This window comes from Mus caroli, unplaced genomic scaffold, assembly GCF_978045245.1.
Source record: "Mus caroli unplaced genomic scaffold, Mus_caroli_1 scaffold_20, whole genome shotgun sequence".
Classification (NCBI taxonomy): Eukaryota; Metazoa; Chordata; class Mammalia; order Rodentia; family Muridae; genus Mus; species Mus caroli.
Window position 1 is genome coordinate 50,867,651 of NW_028227275.1, and position 15,367 is coordinate 50,883,017.

General features: G+C 50.6%; 1 protein-coding gene across 1 annotated transcript; it reads left to right on the forward strand.

Annotated features, from left to right (window-relative positions):
- The first annotated feature begins 933 nt into the window (after positions 1 to 933).
- On the forward strand, positions 934 to 11,439 carry LOC110285914 (pepsin A-5). The gene is made up of 9 exons (XM_021152393.2): positions 934 to 986; positions 2,111 to 2,270; positions 3,917 to 4,034; positions 4,133 to 4,251; positions 5,230 to 5,429; positions 7,729 to 7,845; positions 9,750 to 9,894; positions 9,969 to 10,067; positions 11,277 to 11,439. The coding sequence occupies exons 1-9, from the start codon at positions 934 to 936 to the stop codon at positions 11,427 to 11,429; spliced, it is 1,164 nt and encodes a 387-aa protein (XP_021008052.1). The 3' UTR covers positions 11,430 to 11,439.
- The last annotated feature ends 3,928 nt before the right edge of the window (positions 11,440 to 15,367 follow it).

Genomic DNA, 15,367 nt, shown 5'->3' on the forward strand with positions numbered 1-15,367 from the left:
CTGCTGCACCCTCTGGGATGAAGTGTCTTCTCACTTGCAGGGAGCAACTTAGGAACCAGGAACAGTGTGTGAAAACCAAAGTGCATGCATCATAATATCCCAGCTGCTAACATTTAAAGAGCAGGAATTTTACATTAAAAAAAAAAAAAAACCCAGGCTCTGACTTCTCTCAAAAATGTGGCCAACTTGGCACCTTGGCTTCCTTCCAGCCTGGCATTGGCAGGTCAGAGCTGACTCAAGAGTGCCCCCTTGTGGTAAGACAATACGGCATCATGCCCACCATGGCCACCCAGCCTCCTAGGTCGCTCTACGAAGGCAAGGACTAGCTGCCTATCTTCTTTTGGTTTTTAAAGAAAAATAAACTTTTAAAAAGTCTTCCATTTATCATGGATACATTTTACATTTACTGTTGTATTTATGTGTTTGTTTGTTTGTTTGTTTGTTTGTTTTATGTGGGTGGGTGGGTGCCTCTACCACAGAGGTGTATGGAGGTTAAACGTGGGCCCTGGCTATCAAACTCAGGTTGTCAGCCTCGGCCTTCTGTTCCTGCCAGCAACCCACTCTCTAATGAGGGCAGGCCAGTGAGGAGCTGGTGGGATGTGACCAGCAGAGAGGCACCTGGCACTTACCTTTGTCACTTTATCCACAGTGTCATTATCACCAAGATAGCAAGAGTCTCTCCACTCTGTGAAATCAGGTGACTTGGTGCTGTGTTCTCAGCCACGAAAACTCCCTAGATTCTGAGAATTTTTAGCCCTTTCCTCTCCTGACTAGGGTAAAGATGTTATCAGGGCAAGTTTGCATTTCTTATCAGGCCCCATTAGTGGCCTTCCAGGGTCTGATTAGAGCAGGCCAGACGTACTTAATAAGCAGTTCTCCACACAGCTTCAGGCCCAGAACTTCTCCCTAGCACCTTAAGCCTGGGAAGGGATCATGAAGTGGCTCTGGGTCCTTGGGCTTGTGGCCCTCTCAGAGTGCTTGGTCAAGTAAGTACAAAGCGACAGCTATCAGCGGTCTCTTTCTCTCCCCTGTAAAACTGTCTGACCCTCTCATCCCCTGCCCATCCCATGGTGAAGGAGGAAATGAAATCCCCAGTGGCCTTCATAACCTGCAGGTGTCCATTCATCAGTGATAGCTTGCCAAGAACACTGGAAGGCCCAGAAGTCTTGGGGCAAGTGTGCAGCAGCAGAAGTCACATCATGGGCTGTGTGGGTGTCTCTCACCAAAATCCTTATGTGTACAACTTGTGCAGCTGTCGGGGTATAGCTGCTACATTGTCTTTTAGGTCTCTCTCAGCGTGTCTGTCTGTCTGTCCATCCGTCCGTCCCTATAGATCCCTCCTCCACCTCTCTGAGAGTCTCAGTGTCCACAGACCTCTATCTCTCTTTGGGCTCAGACCTCATCACTAGCCACGTTAACTCCCTGACATTTCCCATTTTTCTCCCCTCCCTCACTTCTGATTGAAACAAGGCGGGTCTGAAGGCTATTTCCACCTGCGTGCAATGGAGGTGGAGACGAGATGATAAAAAAATGTAAGGTCATCCTCAGTTATATATCAAGTTTGATGCCAGCCTAGGATGCATAAGAACCTGTATATATAAGGAAAGTCAACATGTGTGTGTGGGGGTGGGGGGTAGTATTTCGTAGGCCTTGCTTTGATGGTAACATCATGGTGACCAAAGCTGAGTCGCAAGGAAACTGGGTTTGGGGTAGAATGTCTCATTTTTCCATCCTTCCTTCCAGGCTACTTTGAGGAGGACAATACACTGGCAGGAGTGTTAGGACAGACAGCAAGTGTTCCCCACCCATCACCCATCACCCCCACCCCCAGCAGTCAACTTGAAGCGGGTTATTGTCCCATCTTCTTTACAGAAAGGGAAGCTGAACAGTTCAGAACGGTCCCATGGCTTGCGAATAACAGAGCCTGGACTGGAAACCAGGCACCCTGCCATTGTCTTCTCATTGTGTTCTGTGGCCCTTCCCAGTAATTGTCTTCTTCGGAAAACCCACCGCGCAGTTACAATGCAAGGTGTGGTTCCTCTGGTTGCCTCTTGGCGCCCCACGGCGCCGCCGTCTCTCACTTAATTTCCTTCTGGATGCTCGTTTAAAGAATCCCTCTGATGAAGATTAAGTCCATGCGTGAAAACCTGCGGGAAAGCCAAGTGCTGAAGGATTACCTGGATAAGTACCCTCGCAGCCGTGCCCACGTGCTTCTTGAGCAGCGCCAGAGCCCAGCCGTAACTTATGAGCCTATGAGGAACTACCTAGACGTGAGTGTGACGGGAGCTGGGCCTCTCGAGCGCCCCCTTAGGGCTCTTGCCCAGCCCTGTGGCCCCTCTGAAGAATACTGAATGAGGGCTGGGGTTCCTAAAGTCAGAAAGGATAGGGAGAGGGACTGAGACGACTCAGCAGTTAAGAGCAGTTCAAATCCCTAACATGGGCTGGTGAGATGGCTCAGTGGTTAAGAGCGCCGACTGCTCTTCCGAAGGTCCGGAGTTCAAATCCCAGCAACCACATGGTGGCTCACAACCATCCCTAACAAAAAATCTGATGCCCTCTTCTGGAGTGTCTGAAGACAGATACAGTGTACTAACATATAATAAATAAAATAAAAAAAATTAAAAAAAAAAAGATCAGAAATCAAATCCCTAACATTCGCATAAAATACAAGCTGGATGTAGATCTCACACCTCTGACCTCAGCTGTGGGAGCAGAAACAGTTGAGTAGCTGGGGTTTGTAGCCGGCCAGCCTGGCTCCATGCTCAGTGAGAGAGCCTATCTCAAAAGAATAAGGTGGAGAGCCACAGATCAGGACGCCCAGTGTCCTCCCCCGGCCTCTATTTGCACCTGCGCATACACAACACACACACACTTACATGAAAGAAAAAACATTTAGTGGGTGAGGAACAGGGACCTGTGTCGCCCGTTGTTCCTTATCCACTACCCCATCTGGAGCTGCGCTGGCTGATTGAATCAAGCAATGGCCAGTTACTACCACACAGACAGCCTGTTCTGTGCCATGGAAGTCACTGAGTACCCGGACTTTTGCTCTTTTTTCACAGAGGTGAATCCCTGGGCCCCAAGCAAGGGTGAGCTATGTCTAACCCAAGGCCAGCAAATTCAATTACAAGTCATGTTAGGTGTCTCAGGTAAAGGAGTCCCCACCCAGCAGACACAGATTTCAACCAATGAACAGTAGTGAGCTCTGAGATGGACTGGACCCTGGGCCAGCCAGCAAGATGCTGTCATGTCTGATAGCAGAGTCTAGTTTGGTTTTGTTTTCCTTTGGGTTTTTTCAAGACAGTTCTCACTATGTAGCTGTAGCTGGCCTGGAATTTGCTATGTAGAGCAGGCTGGCCTCTAGCTCACAGAGATCTACCTGCCTCTACCTCCTGAATGCTTGTACCAAAGGTGTGTGCCGCCACACCTGACTAAGCCTCGCTTCTGACAGCCAAGCCAGAGAAACAGGCAAAGAACAAGTGTCCACTGGGCGTGGTAGTGCATGCTTATAATTCAAGCAATCAGAAGACTGAGGCAGGAGAATCATGAGTTTGAGGCTAGCCTGAGCTACATAGTGAGACCCATCAAGAAGAAAGGGGGAGGAAAGGAGAGAGGAAAAGGCAGTGGGTGGGGGAGATGTAAACGCATACCCAGTGAAAGGACTGGCTGAGTGGTCTTGATAGTAACTATTATGACTTTGTAGAAAGCAAAGAGCACAGGGGCCTGGAGAGACCCACAGGGGCTACCTGGAAGAGGCACTTGGGCTGGACCCTCCCATGTGAGTGGATGGAGTGTTCCTAAAAGGCTTGAGCAGAAACTTAGCAGTGTGGACAGCGCTCTGGAGGCCGGCACCCCAGAAGCCAGGGGACAGACAAGGCAGTCAGTCTGGCCCTAGCCACAGCCCTCTTTCCTGCAGCTGGTCTACATTGGCATCATCAGCATTGGCACGCCCCCTCAGGAGTTCAGGGTTGTCTTGGATACTGGATCTTCAGTCCTGTGGGTACCATCCATCTATTGCTCCAGCCCAGCCTGCGGTGAGCACTCTGATCCGACCTACCCCACCCTGCCCTGCCTTTCATTACCTCTCATATCCCAGCACACCTAAGGGTCACCTCCTGCCTGTGTCCTGCAGCTCACCACAAAGCCTTCAACCCGCTTCGGTCTTCCACTTTCCTGGTCTCAGGCCGACCTGTGAATGTTGCCTATGGCTCAGGAGAGATGTCTGGATTTCTTGCCTATGACACTGTCAGGGTAAGCCGGGAAGCAGAGGCTGCCTCGAGGCTGGCTCTGGGTGAGAACGCGGCTCAAGGCTCAGCAGGGAGGAAGGGCCCTCCTGCTCCAGCTGGCCTCACCCCTTGTGGGTCTTCCACAAGTGAGTCCTTGCAGCGACAGGTGCCCAAGGCTCAGATTTGTAGCTCCTTCCCCAAAGGATCCTGCCTGGAGCAAAGAGAAAGAGGTGTGTAAAACTAAACCATGCGTATACGCCACATTGTGCCAGACAATGGGACAGCCTGTGGTCTAGGCCTCTGACAGCAGCCAAGGGGTTTCGAACTCCCAAGCAGAAAAAGCTGAGCACAGATTCAGGAGAGCCATGTTACCTGAGAGGCCTTGGAGGCTTTTGAGAATTAACAAAACCCCTGAGAGTGCATGGGCACAAACATACACACACACACACATACTTTTCCCAGTGTGAATATTTCTGAGAATCTTGGTAGCTTAATCAGGCATGGTGGCACAGGCCTTTCTTTCATCCCAGCATTCTAGAAAGCAGAAGCAGACAGAGCTCTGTGAATTTAAAGCCAGCCTGGTCCACATAGCAAGTTCCAGGCCTGCTAAGGACACTTAGTGACCCCAGTCTTACAAACAAAACTAAACTCAACTAAACACTGGAACCGAAACAACTTAAACACCTGGGCTCCCACCTTCCAAGGGTGCAGAAAAGACAACCATGGAAAACGCCCTGAAGGAGATGCCCTGCCCTCCACTCATCTTCAAGAGGGATCCTTTGGTTACGCTCAGTATAAACTCAAATGATGTCAGGGGTATGGACGACAGGAGAGCTGCCCACCCACTCCTCCCTGGGATTCACATCCAAGCAGCCTACGGCAGGGCCAGGACTCAGTTATACCTTGCGGGTCAGACCATCTCCCTACCCGCTCCCCCACCCCAAGCCCAGTCATCCCATAGCCCCAGTTTCAGAGCCTTATCAGAGCCCCTCTTCCGTCACAGATTGGGGACCTCACGGTTGTGGCCCAGGCCTTTGGCCTGAGCCTGGAAGAACCTGGCATTTTCATGGAATATGCTGTCTTTGATGGTATCCTGGGGCTGGGATACCCCAACCTTGGCCTTCAGGGAATCACTCCTGTCTTTGACAACCTGTGGCTACAAGGCCTCATCCCCCAGAATCTCTTTGCCTTCTACTTGAGCAGGTGAGCCTGTGCCAGATCAACCCTTTCTCTAGGCTGTCAGTTGCATTAAAAAATGTTGACCCTCAAACCTAGTCTAGTCTAGGTGTCTGCTCCCTATGGCCTGGACACTGAATCTGCTTACATCATCTGCCTCAGTAACTACAGAGCATTTGTTTCTGTCCTGCCTGCAGCTGCTTTTGCACAGCAACAGTGTCACTGAGCCAGTCAGTAAGGAGGAATGTCTCCCAGTGTGCACAGCCTCCAGTGCTGACAGCCAGACCCTCTAAGGAGAACTTGCTGACCCCTTTAGTCCCATCTCTTCAGTCAAAGATAAGGAAAGCAAGGCTCTGAGAAAGGCTTTGCCCAAGATGGCCCAGTCTAGTGCTGAGAGAAGCGGGACTCAAGCTCAGTCCTCAGGATCCTTCCCCATGATGGCCATCAGTCCATCAGCTCTTCAGCTACACTGAGTTGCTGAGGGGCTGAGGATCTGGAGGACAAGGGAGAAGGCAAAGCACAGGTGACAGGGTCCTATGGATACTTGTCTCTTCCCCACCCAAAGAGGGAGTTGATCCCACATGTGAGAGTGGGATGTGTCTGTGTCTGTGTCTGTGTCTGTGTCTGTGTCTGTGTCTGTGTCTGTGTGTGTCTGTGTGTGTCTGTGTGTGTCTGTGTGTGTCTGTGTGTGTCTGTGCCTGTCTGTGTCTGTGCCTGCCTATGCCTATGCCTGTGCCTGTGCCTGTGCCTGTGTGTGTCTGTGTGTGTCTGTGTCTGTCTGTGTCTGTGCCTGTCTGTGTCTGTGCCTGCCTGTGCCTGTGCCTGTGCCTGTGTGTGCCTGTGTGTGTCTGTGTGTGTCTGTATCTGTGTCTGTGTCTATGTCTGTGTGTGTCTGTGCCTGTCTGTGTCTGTGCCTGCCTATGCCTATGCCTGTGCCTGTGCCTGTGCCTGTGCGTGTCTGTGTCTGTGTCTGTGTCTGTGTCTGTGTCTGTGTCTGTGTCTGTGTCTGTGTCTGTGTCTGTGTCTGTGTCTGTGTCTGTGTCTGTGTCTGTGTCTGTGTCTGTGTGTGTCTATGTCTGTGTCTGTGTCTGTGCCTGTCTGTGTCTGTGCCTGCCTGTGCCTATGCCTGTGCCTGTGCCTGTGTGTGCCTGTGTGTGTCTGTGTGTGTCTGTGCCTGCCTGTGCCTATGCCTGTGCCTGTGCCTGTGTGTGCCTGTGTGTGTCTGTGTGTGTCTGTGCCTGTGTGTGTCTGTGTGTGTCTGTGCCTGTCTGTGTCTGTGTCTGTGTCTGTGTCTGTGTCTGTGTGTCTGTGTCTGTGTCTGTGTGTGTCTGTGTGTGTCTGTGTGTGTCTGTGTGTGTCTGTGTGTGTCTGTGCCTGTCTGTGTCTGTGCCTGCCTATGCCTATGCCTGTGCCTGTGCCTGTGCCTGTGTGTGTCTGTGTGTGTCTGTGTTTGTCTGTGTCTGTGCCTGTCTGTGTCTGTGCCTGCCTGTGCCTGTGCCTGTGCCTGTGTGTGTCTGTGTGTGTCTGTATCTGTGTCTGTGTCTATGTCTGTGTGTGTGTGTGGCTCTAGGCTCTTCAGGAACCTGAGTCCTTGGAATCCCAGAGCTCTAGCATGACCAAGCAGCTCTAGCATTGAGCAAGTGGTTCAGTTTTTCTCTGTGCCTTGGGAATCTTGAGTCTGCTCCACAATGATCCCTTCAACCACTTCCTATTAAACACCTGCTAAGTACTGAGTGCCACTCTGTATACAGTCTGTGTGAGGATACACAAAACGGGGTGGGGGTGGGGGTGTACAGAAGACAAGAAGGCAGTAAACAAAGGAAAAGCAACCTCAGCTAGTAACTGTGTCTGTGACAGCAATATATCAGGCAGAGAGAACCAATAGGCCTGAGGTGGGGGCAGGGCTCCCTGCGATGAAGCTGATGCAGTGTGAGCTAGAAAGCACATCCTTAGCCACCCTAGGCCTCAGTGTTCTAGAGAACGACAATCTAGGCAGGTGGACGTCACACCCTTCTAGATGCAACCATAAAGCTGCTCTGGTTTCCAGAGGGGTCCAAGTGCCTCACAGAATGACGTGGTGTCCAGAGTCCAGCTCTGTAGCCAGTTATCCACATTTGCCTCTCACGAGCTGTGTAACTGACCTGGAGCAGATACATGGCCCTTCTTGCCTTAACTTCCCTGCCCACGAATAATGGACCTCCTAAGGAGGGCTGCTGGGCAGGGTGTGGCTGAGTACACCAGAGCCACTGAGCAGTGCTGGTGGGGGTCAGGCATGCTGATCTGTCTCCACTGGGTGTTAAGCCCTTCCTCCTCTTCTTCCCTTCAGCAAGGATGAAAAGGGCAGCATGCTGATGCTAGGTGGAGTGGATCCCTCCTACTACCATGGAGAGCTTCACTGGGTACCAGTGTCCAAGCCCAGCTACTGGCAATTAGCTGTGGATAGGTAAGCCACATGCCTGATTCTTGCCCCTGGATACTACCTCCAACATGTACACACACACACACACACACACACACACACACACACACACACGGTGTAACATAGACCTATGTCCATATATGACAGCATCTACACATTCGATCACACACAAGGTTACTGACATGTACTGACACATGGAGTCACGAGACAGTCACACAGAAACACACCTGCACATGACATGCACAGTCATGGAGACACACATACAGTGCCACATACTGATACACACAGACACCCATTCTCTGACACCATAGACACACCCCTGGAAGCCACACCCTGTAATCCCTCAAGGTCGCCTCAGCAGAACCTCAGCCAGAGAAAGTCAGGCCTGGATCTCGAATGCTAACTGAAGGACAGGGCACCTACAGACCTGGATCGGCAGGAGTCTCTGGAAAAGGCCTGTGTAGAGTGGGATGGGTGGGAAGTATGGTCTGAAAACCCTAAAGTGAGATTCGGGCCAGGGGTTGGTGTTCTACCAGACTGAACAGAGGCATCATGAGTGAGCACAGTCCTAGGTGTGCCCAGGACTTGGGGCTTCCTGTCCAAATCAGGTTAAGTCCTGGGCCCACAGTAAGATTATCACCCCAGAGAACAGACAGAAGGAGATGCAAGCCTCTGCTGACCTGAAAGTCACCAGTACATGTCTCAGCCAGGCAGCAGGCTAAGGGTAGGAACAGAGAACCGGGTATCTGGGAGCCTAGAACATCTGGGCATAAGGAGAGCCACCAATCCATGTCTCAGCCAGGCACCAGGCTAGGGGCAGAAGTAGAGAACCGGGTACCTAGGAACCTGAAACACCTGAACACAGGAGGCTAAAACCTGAGCAGACTCTGCAGAGTCACCAGACAGAAGCTTAAGCATCCTTCAGAGACACCAGCAGCCTGGCCATCTGTGTGGGCTTCCTGGGGGTTGCCTAGGCAGGAGTATCCACACAGAGGCAGTCTACTAGAGAGATGGCTTCTTCTGCAGCAAATAGTTGCCCTTCTCCCTGCTGTGGAGTGTCTGATGCCCACAGGCGTCTATCTTCATTCCTACGCTGTGGAATTGGTCAGGCACAAGTGTCCCTTGTTCCTTGTTCATTTCATTCCTCAGTTCATACATATACACACATACACACACACACACTTGCTGAGCATTGTTGTATGAGGTGCCTGAGGAAGGCACTTAGTGACTGTTCTGTCTAGTAGTGCATATATGGGTACACAACTGCTTGCTAGAAATGAGTAAAGGAACCAAGAGAGGGACTGCATTGAATCTGCAGCTGGAAAGGGTGTCAGATAGACTGGAACTTGGGAGATGATGAGAAACCAGCCAGGCACAGGGTAATGGGCAGAAGGCCCTGAGGCTAGAAACAACTCAGTGCACTCTGTTACTGAAGGGCGGTGCTGGGGGGGATACAGCGCAGTTGGTAGGATGCTTGCCTAGCGTGTGGGAAAGCCTGGCTCTGATCCCCAGCATCAGACAAACCAGGTGTGGCAAAGGCACACTGATTAGCCCAGCACTTGACAAGCAAAGGCAGGAGGGTCAGAAGTGTAAGGTCATCCTTGACTAGAAATGAGTCTGAGGCCAGCCTGGGCTATGAAAGACCTTGTCTCAAAACAAAGGAAGAAACAAACAGAAAGGAAAGCTAAATATGGTGGTGTCGCCCTGTAGTCCCAGCTTCTGCGGAGGCTGGAGCAGAGGGGTCCTCTGAGCTCAGACACTGGAGATCAGCTCAGTAAGAACCTTTAGTGTAAACAAATAAATCAGAAAGGGTAAAGCGACCATGCAGGAGGGCGGGTGTGAAGAGCTGACTGGCTGTTTAAAGTCAGGGAAGGGGAGTGTGTTACTGTATGGTAATCCTGGTGTCCACTTTGGCCCCTGCCTCTCAGCATCTCCATGAATGGGCAGATCATTGCCTGTGATGGTGGCTGCCAGGGTATTATGGACACAGGAACCTCCTTGCTGACCGGCCCCCGAAGCTCCATCCTTAACATCCAGAATCTCATTGGTGCCAAGGCTTCTGGTGATGGCGAGGTAAAAGGTCATATGGGAGGGCCACTCTGGGTTTTCCACACAGCACTAACCTCCAGCCAACCCCTCTTTGACAGTACTTCCTCAAGTGTGACACCATCAACACCCTGCCTGATATTGTCTTCACCATCGGCAGTGTTACCTACCCAGTGCCAGCCAGTGCCTACATCCGAAAGGTGAGGAATTCGGCAGTGGGGATGCTGTTTACCAGGTTTGGGTTTCTATGGGAGAGGAAGGCGCACCCTGGTGGTGAGGATGTGCAATTACAGGTGCTGCTGATCCCACCAACAGAGGAAGCAGGGCCCACACAACCATCTTCAAAATCCAGTGTGGCAATTCTTCCTCCTCCCATAAATATTGAGGGACCAGCAGGGCATGGTGGCACCACTCTGTTTCCCAGGATGCAGAGGAAAGATGAGGGTAGCTTGAATTGCAGGGTGGTCTAGATGACCTCATGTAAATAGGACCTGGTGGCCCATGCAGGGACTGCTAGGTGGATCTGCAGGTAAGGGACATGGAGGACAGTGTGCCAGCAGGCAAATGGATGGAACTAGAAAACATCATCCTGAGTGAGGTAACCCAGACCTAAAAAGGCATGCACGGTATGTACTTACTTATACACAGGTATTAGCCATAAAGCACAGGGTTACCATGCTACAATCTACAGGCCCAAAGGAGCTAAGTAACAAGGGTGGATCCTTGAATCTCACTGAGAAGGGAAAATGAAATAGTCATCGGAGGTGGATGGAGGGAGGGAACTGGATGGGAGAGGGGTAGGGAGGGCCATGGATGGGCATGGAGATTAGATATGGGGAAAGCTGGGGAGAGAGGACAGAAGAGAGTGGACAGAAATCAGTGGCTGTGGGGGAGGGGGCTCTCTAGGATGTGCCAGAGACCTGCGATAGGGCAGGCTCCAGGGAGTCTATGAGGGCGACTCTAGTGGAGACTCCTAGGAGTGTGGGTGAGGGAGTGGGATGGGGTAGGGGGTGGGGTGTAGGGGGGACACAACATACCCCCACCCCACCCCCACCCCCACTATCCCAGCCTGGGTTCTTATCCCAGCCATGCAAGCCACTTCTGCAGCAGCCAGAAAGAACCATACAGCTCCATGAAAGGAGGACACAAAGTGAAGTGGCAGGACTGGGGGTGTAGCTCAGTTGGTAGAATGCTTGCCTAGAATACAGGAAGCCCTGAGGTTGGTCCCCAGCACTGCATTAACTGGGCATGGTATGCACACACCTGCATTCCTCACCCTCGGGAGGCTGAGGTAGAAAGATCAGAAATTCAAGGTCACATAGGGAGTGTGAAGACACCCCAGCTCAAAAGGAAGGAAGGAAGAAGCTGAAAAACCGGCTGCTGAGCTCATTGTCGCCCTTCTTTTCCAGGATCGGTCACACAATTGCAGGAGCAACTTTGAGGAGGGCATGGATGACCCATCAGACCCTGAGATGTGGGTGCTGGGGGATGTCTTCCTGAGGCTGTATTTCACAGTGTTTGATCGGGCAAATAACAGGATTGGTCTGGCTCCTGCTGCATGAGTGTTGAGCCTCCTTCAGGGAATGGCCTGGCATGCCCCTCAACACGGGCTAAGTGCACACAGGGCATTTCATCCAGGGAGCTGATCCCAGGCTATGGGGAGCTCTGCAAAGCCCTGTTCTGTGTAAGGAATAAAGACTGCATTTACAAAGCCACTGATACTAACGTCTGCTCTTTCTCTCTCTCTCTCTTCCTCTTCTCCCTCTCCCTCCCCCTTCCCCTTCTTCCTTCCCCTCCCCCTCCCCCTACCTCTCCCCCTCCCCCTACCTCTGGGTTAATGAGATATGTTGGAATTGGATATTTGGTTTGGTTTAGTTTTTGAGTCAAGGTCTCTCACTCTGTAGCTCAGGCTAGCCTAGAACTCACTATTGTAGGTAGCCTGGGGAGATCTCAAACTTTCAGCCTGCCTCCCGTCTCAGTCTCCAGAACGTTGGAAAGCATAACTCCACCACGAAGTCTCCACGGTAAGAGAAGCCGAGTCCAACCAGCATAAACGAAGAGAAAGACTTTAGGACTGACTCGAGGCAGGTGCAGAAGAGAACAGCCATGCGTGAAAGCCAACATGTGTGTGCCCTCCTCTCTTCCTTTGATTCCCCGCCTCTCAGCTTCTTCCTGTTGTACCTTAGGTCAACGATTTCGCTCCTGCCAGCGCCAGGACTTCACATTCAAACGGATCTGATCAGGAAAGACTTAGATGATTGAAAAAAAAATCCTAGCATAGCAAGAGGACCCTTGGTTGATCCACCTGGAGTGGAGTGTCCATCCTGGACCAAAAATCTTGGGCAGAGGAGAAAGAGATTCTGTGATTGGCTCTGCTTGGTCAGAGGTCTCGTCTGTGACCTGGAGGTAGATTGGCAGTTTCCTTTAGAACCATGGGGTTGGGATAAGGAGTAGTCACTGATAAAAGTGGTACCCAACTGTGCTTTCCAGGTTACAGAGGAAAGATAAGGGTAGCTTGAATTGCAGGGTGGTCTAGATGGCCTCATGTAAATAGGACCTGGTGGCCCATGCAGGGACAGCTAGATGGATCTGCAGGTAAATGACATGGAGGACAGTGTGCCAGCAGGCAAATGGATGGAACTAGAAAACATCATCCTGAGTGAGGTAACCCAGACCTAAAAAGACATGCATGGTATGTACTCACTAATAAGTGGGTATCAGCCATAAAGGATAGGATGTTCTAGATGGATAAGAAGGTTTGAGCTGACTCTTGCAGTGTCTATCACCCTCCTCACTCAGAACGATGCTTAAAGTATAATTAAAAACAGTTTTGGATGTTGGGCCTAGTGGCACAGGCCAAGAATCCCAGCACCTGGAGAGGCTGAGGCAGGAGGATCCATACGCTTGAAGCCTGCCTGGGCTACATAGTGAGTTCAAGGCCTGCACGGGTAACTTAATGATAACCTGTCTCCAGCCAAGAGGTAAAAGAGGAGCTGGAGAGATGGCTTGGCTTACTGTTCTATCAGAGGACCAGAATTCAGATCCCAGCACATAAACAACTGAATTCCACCTCCAAGGGCTTTGATACCCACTTCTGGCCTCCATTAATACACACACACACACACACACACACATTAAACCTTTAAAAACAAGGGTATAAGGAGGACTGGGTCTGTAGCTCAGTGGTAGAACACTTGCCTGGGATATAAGCAAAGCACCAGGTTCAGTCCCCAGTCCCTGTTCCAAATAAAGAAAAAGGTTGTTAGTTTCTTGAGGCGACAGCTATTAGAACACCTGATTTGGACTGTCAACCTTTGACACAATTATGGGATAGAGAGTTGGCCCAGCATTTAAGAGCCCTTGTTGCTCTTGCAGAGGACCTGGGTTTGGTTCCCAGCACCCACATGATAGCTCACAACCATCTGTTAACTCTAATTCCTGAAGATCCAATATCTTCCTCTGACCTCTGTGGGCACCGTGTATGTACATGGTGTATATACACACAGGCAAATAAATAAATAAATCTTTTTAAAAAAATCGTTTAAAGGGGGCTGGCGAGATGGCTCAGTGGGTAAGAACACTGACTGCTCTTCCAAAGGTCCTGAGTTCAAATCCCAGCAACCACATGGTGGCTCACAACCACCTGAAATGAGATCTGACGCCCTCTTCTGGTGTGTCTGAAGACAGCTACAGTGTACTTATGTATAATGATAAATAAATCTTTGGGCCAGATGGAGCAGGGACTGAGCGAGCAGAGGTCCTAAAATTTAATTTCCAACAGCCACATGAAGGCTTACAACCATCTGTATAGCTACTGTGTACTCATATACATAAAATAAATAAATCTTTAAAAAAGTTTTAAAAATATATTTTTAAAACAAAAGAGCGTATGTTTGGTTTGAGATGGCTTTTCCCACAGGCCCAGGATGGGCAGAGAACAGAAGGAGCAAGAAGAGTAAAGTCACAGTCAGAGCCCGTTTCATCACACTGCAAAAGCTGCTGCTGCTGCTGCTGCTGCATCACTCATGCATCCCATCGTCACATGGCAGGGCTGTGGTGCACCCTGGGGAGAGGCCTCCCTGGGAGCTGGCCTTGGAGTCACAGAAAGGAACAGGTACCGGGAAGACTAAACAAAACCAAGAGGTCTGACACTGAAAGACACTGAGGTGGGGGAGGAAGGGCTTCCAAGCCGCACACAGTGTGCATAAAGGCTACAAGACCCAAAAGGACCACCTGGTCCCGTGTCCTACCTCCCTATGATGGTCCCAGAAGCCATCTGTTCTTTGCCCCTATATATCACTTCCAGTGTCCCTCCCTGTGACAGCAGGTGGTCATCACAGGAAAAATGAGTTGTTATCCTGTATTCTTATGTGAAGATGGTGAATTAATCATATACGACCTTCGGAGCACAGCCTGACACACAGCCAGACGGACAGTGATACTCAGTGGACAGCAGGGGTTCCAGAGAAGACAGTTCTCCGGGGACTTTTATTCTACTTTTCTTAGTCCTCATGACTCCCGTCCCCCTGCCCCCGTGGCCAATGCTAAGATAATGGGGGAAGTTAAACATCTTTGCTTGGCTTTGGGTGTTGTTTGGGGGGAGGGATGTTTGTTGTGGGAGGTAGTGGTGTTATTTTTGAAACAGGGTCTCTCTACAGAACCCTGGCTATCCTTGAACTCACTACATAGACCAGGCTGGCCTAGTACTCATAGAGATCAGCCTGCTTCTGCCTCCCAACCTAGGCATTAAAGGTATGTACCATTATACCCAGTCTTGTTTTTTGTTTTTCTAGATATGATATCATGTAGCCCAGGGTGGCCTTGACCTCCTGACCACCCGACCTCAGCATCCCCAGTTCTGCAGTGACAGGTATGAGCCACCATGCCTTAGCTAACATTACTTTACGAAAGATAAAGGTCTCTAATAGATCTACTAGAACTTCCCTGAGTTCTTTCTGAACTGAATGGCTTTTCATAGAAAGTGATGGGTGCGGATCAGCTGAGTGCTGACACCTGCTGGCCACTGTGGGTGCTACACACAAACACTTGGGCAGGTACCCTACTGTCCTATAACCTCCCTGCCTTTAGACCTATTAATCCCACTGTGACAAATATATTTATTTGCTTGTTTATTAGCTATAAATTATTTGTTGATTTTCTCAGGGAATTTACATATAACAACCCCCACCCCCACCCAGATTCTAAAAGCAGGGAATTAGAAGGGGGAAGGGCATCTACTGCTGTAAAAGTGCTAAGTGTGGGCTACGCAGAAAGCAAAACGGAGCAAGCTCTGCCCTCCCTCACCTGTCCCTGCCCCCGCCTTCACTGGCCTCTGACATCCCTACTTCACACCCTAAAGTGCACTTGTCTTCTGAGCACCTGCTCCCCACCCCACCCCACCCCCCACCCTGGACTGTGAACTTGTGAGGAGAGAGGTTTAGCAGTCCAGTGTTTAAATTAGGCATGGGGACATAACACATGCTCTGAACACATCTTGACA